Genomic DNA, 5,880 nt, shown 5'->3' with positions numbered 1-5,880 from the left:
GTTTTTATTCCATACGAAATGGGGATCCAGGGGGGCGGTTAGCCAAGGTATGACATGATCTAATTTCCTTTCTGACAGGTGCACCCAACTGCGCCAAGCACCCATTGGCCAAGCACCCATTGAACGGCTTCTCTTTGTGTTCCCATGCAGATTTCCAGAGAGTAACAAATTAGCACACCATTTGTTACAGTTGAATATTGAGGCCAAGAAGTATCTGGCAGTACTAAACAATGTACTATACTCTTAAATTTGCATATAGGTAAGCCCTAACAAGTGTGAAATGTAATACCAGTTCTTTACAGTGGCAATTAGAGGGATAGTAGAATTGCCTTTTATTTTATTTTTACAAAAGTACTCAAAAGGATTTAAAATTTCAGCTTTAGTGTAGCCTGGGTGGCTCAGTAGGTTGAGCATCTGCCTCCAGCTCAGGTCACGATCCAGGATTCCTGGGATCCAGCCCCAGTAAGGCTCCCTCCTTGGCGGGGAGTCGGCTTCTCCCTCTCCCTCTGCCCCTCGCCCTGCTTGTGCTCCTCTCTCTCTCTCTCTCTCTCTCTCTCTCTGAGATAAATAAATAAAATCTTTAAAAATAAAATAAGGGACGCCTGGGTGGCTCAGTACGTTAAGTGTCTGCCTTTGGCTCAGGTCATGATCCCAGGGTCCTGGGATCGAGTCCCACATGGGGCTCCTTGCTCAGCAGGGAGCTTGCTTCTCCCACCTGCTGCTCTCCCTGCTTGTGCTCTCTCTCTGACAAATAAATAAATAAAATCTTTAAAAATAAAATAAATTAAAAATAAAAATAAAATAAAATTTTCAGCTTTAGTTTTATTTATAACTTTGATTATTTAAATAAAATTTGATCAATTAAAATATTTATTTTGAATAATTGCATTTAAACTTTTGATGTTCACTAATTATATCATCAGTACTGTGCAGGGGTTTTTTTTCTTAAAAAACAAATTTGAATGTCTTATTTTTTTTATTATGTTCAATTAGCCAACATATAGTATATCATTAGTTTTTGACGTAGTGTTTGATTCATTAGTTGAAATTCAAATGTTTTAAAAGAAAAACGGTTTTTTGGAAATAAGCTATGAAAAATAATTTTCGGGGCACCTGGGTGGCTCAGTCGTTAGGTGTCTGTCTTTGGCTCGGGTCATGATCCCAGGGTCCTGAGATCCAGCCCCGCTTTGGGCTCCCTGCTCAGCGGGAAGTCGCTTCTCCCTCTCCCTCTGCCCCTGCTTGTGTTCCCTCTCTTCGTTCTCTCTCTCTGTCAAATAAAATCTTTTTTAAAAATAATAATAATAATAATTTTCATTTGTGTCCAGGGAGGGTGGGAAAAGGCCCCTGGCCGATCTTGTCCCCATCCCCCGCCCAGACTATTTCCAGAAGCAGGGAGATCCCTTTCTGGGGTCCACCTGATCCGGAGAGGGGACCCCGGCACCTATGCGGTCTCCCTCCTGACCGCCAGGTGGCGCCAGAGTCGTTCATCTCCCTGATCCCGGCAGCAGCCTGCGTGACCCGGAAGCCGTGGCTGGCGAAGGGGGAGTGCTTCCGGGTGGGAGCGAGGTGACCCGAGCTGCTGCTGCGGGAGTCTGCGGCGACTGCAGCCATGGGGGCGCATCTTGCCCGGCGCTATGTGAGCGATCCATCGGGGGAGCCCGACCCCCAGCGGATGCCCACCTTCCCCCCCGACTACGGCTTCCCGGGGCGCAAGGAGCGCGGTGAGGCCCAGTGCGCACGCGCGGCCCGCGGGCGTGGGACGCGGACGCTGGCACCCCTGAATCCCGGGGTCCCCAGGGTTGGGCGCGGGCTCCCAGCGCTGTATCTGCGCTCAGCCTTGACCCCGGCCTGGAAGAGTCCAGAGGACACGCGTGAGCCTGGCTGAGTGTGGAGGCATTCCAGGCAGAAGTCACAGTTGGAACAGAAAGCCCAGGGGCAAGAGTGGCAGTCAGGGGCTGAGAGGCGGTCGGAGCCGGGCTTGGTCCTGGAGGCAGTGGGGAGCCAGCGCGGGGTTTATCACGGAAGGGACGTGTCCGTTGTTTCTCTGTCCAGATAGCACTGCTGTTTGGGGTGTAAACAAAACAGGAGGGGCCCCCTCACGTCGCACATGCTGTCCTGCTCCTTGCTCTTTTTATGTAGTAATATCACAGGCGTATCGAGAGCCAGCCTGGCCAAGTCTCAGTTGGGCACCGCGCATTCAGCAGGCACTGGCTAAAGGGAATTCCAGCCCCGTGGGAAAGACAGCGGAACCAGGCATATCTCGGGGGCGGCACCTGGGGGTGTCAAGGCAGGCTTCCAGGAGGCGGTGGCTGTAAGCAAGATCTGAGAGGGGTAGTAGGAGTTGGCCAGATAAGATACAAGAAGAGGGGAAAGTCAGTGCTTCCAAGCAGAGAGACGTGGCCAGAGTTGCCTAGTGAGAAGGTGCTGGCTGCTGGGTGGGCAGCGACTGGGAGACCTCTAAGCGGGTGGTGTGCAGAGAGAACGTTAGGAGGTGGACTCCGCTCCAGTGTCCCAAATCCTGATGGTCCTTCAGCCCCACGTGAACCTGCGTCCCATCAGTCCCCCACCTCCTTATGTGAATCCTTACCTTCACCCAGGTCTCTGCTCCTCTTGCTAGCTGGGCTAAACCAAAACTGGGCTCAAACTGGGCTCTCCTTGGCATCTATCCCTGTGCAGCCGAACATCACAGGAGAACACCCAACCTGGCTGACTGCTCTCCCCATGACTCCCCTCGCTGACCCTTCATGCTGCTGGTTTTCCTGCTACCTTCCCTGGCACTTGGCTCGCTCTCGTGCCTTCCTAGACAGTCCCACACCTTCTCCCTCAGACTGCAGCACCTCCCTCCAGCCAGTCACTTACACCCTTATTAAGAAAATAGAAGCAACCAAAAGCGCTCAGCTGGGCTTCCTGCATCCTTGCGACATGGCCTTCTCTCCTGTTACCCCGGACAGTCTGCTCCTGCTCTAGCCAAGCTCCGGCTCCAGAAGAACCCTTTTGTGCCACCTGTCACATCCCCTCGCCTATTGGCTGCCCCAGCCCTTCTCCTTGCACAACATTGGTTTTCCCATCAACATGCAAACACAGTTATTTCTACTGTTTCAAAATCCCCTCCAGCTGTCTCCCCACCACTTCACAGAAGGGGCTCCTGTCCAGCTTCCCGCCCACCCCCACTCTGTCTATATCCCTCAACCCCCTTGTCAGTTCTCAGTTCTCACTAACCTGCTGCAGTTGGCTTCGAAGTTGATCGCTCCCACTTCCTGGAAACCTGGTGCCCAGGCCCCCGCACACCCACCCACCTCACTGATGCACCCTCATGATTCCTCCCCACTTTCCTGTCTTGTAAATGTTGAGGTGCCTTGCTTGGGCCTTCTGTCTCCACTCCCACCCATCCCTGGGGGTCACTGCTAGTCCCCTGGTTTCAAGTGTCTTATCATGCTCCCAAGTTTTTTATCTCCAGCTGGGCCTGGACCCTCCACTCCAGACTCGTGGGCATCTCCCCCTCAGCGGGTCCAAAACAGAGTTCCTGACATCCCCACCAAGCTCACCCACGTGCTTGGGCCGAGATCCCTGGGGCATCCTGAACCTCTCTTCTCACCTGAAGGCCTTTGCACCTGCTGTCCCACCATTGGGAATGCTCTTCCCCCCCAGGTGTGACTCACTCCCCCACCTTCAGATGCCTTTCTGAGGGACGCCTGCATCTAAGGCTGTGACCCACGCCCCAGCACTGCCTCTCTCTCCCTTGCTTTACTTTTCTCCCTAATACTGATCATTGCCAGACATTCTGTGATAACCTAGTTCCACCTGTTTGTTGTGTCTGCCTTCAAGGGCAGGCACCTTTGTCTGATGGCGTGTTCCCTGCTGTATCTCCAACACCTAGCACACAGTAGGTGCTGTGTAAATCCTGGCTCATGCCAGGGCCCCTGGTGCTGGTTGCGCAGTACTGCCGTGGAAGCCAGCAGGGGGCTGCAGGTGGATACCCCGGCCTGGGGCTCAGATGAAGTGAGGGTGGCGGGGGGGAACCAAGTTGGGGCTCATCCACCTGTGGGGTGGCGATCAAAGCCACGGATGAGAGTGAGCAGAGAGCTCCTAGCAAGAACCACTGGAAGCCACCATTTAATGTTTGGGTGGCCAGAGAGTGGTCCCCAGGGAGCTGTGGGAAAAAGAACATTTGAGAAAGAAGCAGGCAGGAAGGTGAGGAAGCATGGAGTCCTGGCGTCTGGGGAGGCCCTGGTGAGAGCCATGTGTGGGCAGTGCTGGGGTGGAGAGTGGGGGCTGGAGACAGAGAAACGGGACTGGGAAGCAGAGGGGAGGGAAGCCAGCCAGGGGAAGGTGCGAGATCACTGCGGACACCTTTTGGTGCTGATGGGAAGGAACTGGGATCAAGATGTCGAGGGGAGTGGGGGCTGCGGCTGCGTGATGGCTGGGTCTTGGGCGCCCTTGCTGGGCCGAGAGCAGGTGGGTGCAGGCTGGGGTAGGTGTCCAGTTCCTAACAGCCCCAGTCAGCCTCATAAGGGTGATTTCACCAGTGTGCCAGGCAGGCATGGCACCAGGACCAGGAGCCAGTTCAGCTCTCTCTGAGGCACGGGCCCAAGCGCTTCACACGTATTCACCCAGGCGATGCTCACTGTTGACTCTGGAGCTGGGGACCATCACTCCGCTTCTTAGCAAAGGAAGTGGAGGTGGCCGGCAGGGCAGAGCTGGGATCCAGGTGCCCTGGGCAGCGCGCCCGACACTGGGTTGTGGCCAGCAGGGGGACGCACTGGGAGAAAGTGGTTTCTGCGTGTGGGCTCTGCAGGGTGGGGCTGTCTGGAGAGTGAGCCTGGGGGAGGGAGACCCAGGGAAGGGGAGGCACCCTGCGGTGATGGGGCGAGGGGGACCCTTCCCCTGCCTGGGCCTCCGTGTCCGGAGTGTGGTCTTTGTGCAGCTTAGAAAAAGACACTGCCAGAAGGTGGCCGTAAGCCAGGTGCCACATCCCAATGGGTACGCCCCTGAACCGTGGCTCCCGGGAATCAGGTGTGAGGGTGGGGGACAGGTCTCTGGCAGTCAGACCCTAACAAGCCCCCCACCCCTCGCAGAGATGGTGGCCACACAGCAGCAGATGAACGACGCACAGCTGGTGCTGCAGCAGCGAGACTACTGCGCCCACTACCTCATCCGGCTGCTCAAGTGCAAGCGCGACAGCTTCCCCAACTTCCTGGGCTGCAAGCACGAGCAGCACGACTGGGAGTACTGCGAGCACCTCGAGTGAGCCCCAGACCCGCCCCCGCGCCCCCAGCCCTGGCCTGGCGCCCGGCAGGACACTGCCCCGGAGACGAGGGATGGTCAGCCAGGCCCCAGCTTGCTTGAAAGAGGAGTCTCAGGGAGCCCGCGGGGTGGGCCAGGCGGCGTGGAGGCCCCCTGGAGGAATGGCCAGGCCCGGCTTCTGCCCCGGGCTCACTGGGGTCAGCCAGCTAGCACCGGCTCAGGCACACCCCACACTTGAGCCAGGCACACAGGTCTTTCCCAGTCAGAGGCTTCCCAGAGAGCTGTGGGGCACCCACTCCTGTACCTTCGGCTCCCTGGGGCTTGGGAGGGCCTGGCCACGGAGCCTGACGCCTGTTCCCGTGCTCTGCCCACAGCTACGTGATGCGCATGAAGGAGTTTGAGCGGGAACGTCGGCTGCTCCAGCGGAAGAAGCGGCGGGAGCAGAGGGAGGCGGATGTGGCCAGAGGCCAGGGGCCCGGCGAGGTGGCCCCCGAGGTCGCCCTGTAGTGGATCCGCCCCCACCCTGTGGACCAGTTGAGAAATAAAAGCCTCCAGGCCCCTCAGCCGGAACCGTGCCTCTCTCTGTGGTGTGCTGGTCCCCAAACCTTCCCCCCCAACCCCCAAAGAAAGCCTGAG

The 5,880-nt window shown here is 56.7% G+C and overlaps 1 protein-coding gene across 1 annotated transcript; it reads left to right on the top strand.

The window, feature by feature from the left end:
* The first annotated feature begins 1,531 nt into the window (after nucleotides 1-1,531).
* NDUFB7 (NADH:ubiquinone oxidoreductase subunit B7) lies at nucleotides 1,532-5,814 on the top strand. Its single transcript, XM_025863107.2, has 3 exons — nucleotides 1,532-1,721; nucleotides 5,076-5,244; nucleotides 5,619-5,814. The coding sequence occupies exons 1-3, from the start codon at nucleotides 1,610-1,612 to the stop codon at nucleotides 5,749-5,751; spliced, it is 414 nt and encodes a 137-aa protein (XP_025718892.1). The 5' UTR covers nucleotides 1,532-1,609; the 3' UTR covers nucleotides 5,752-5,814.
* The last annotated feature ends 66 nt before the right edge of the window (nucleotides 5,815-5,880 follow it).

This window comes from Callorhinus ursinus, unplaced genomic scaffold, assembly GCF_003265705.2.
Source record: "Callorhinus ursinus isolate GAN/ISIS: 27379988/994484 unplaced genomic scaffold, GSC_fseal_2.0 scaffold82, whole genome shotgun sequence".
NCBI lineage: Eukaryota > Metazoa > Chordata > Mammalia > Carnivora > Otariidae > Callorhinus > Callorhinus ursinus.
Note: the sequence above shows the minus strand (reverse complement) of the source record. Positions and strands in the feature narration are given on the sequence as shown.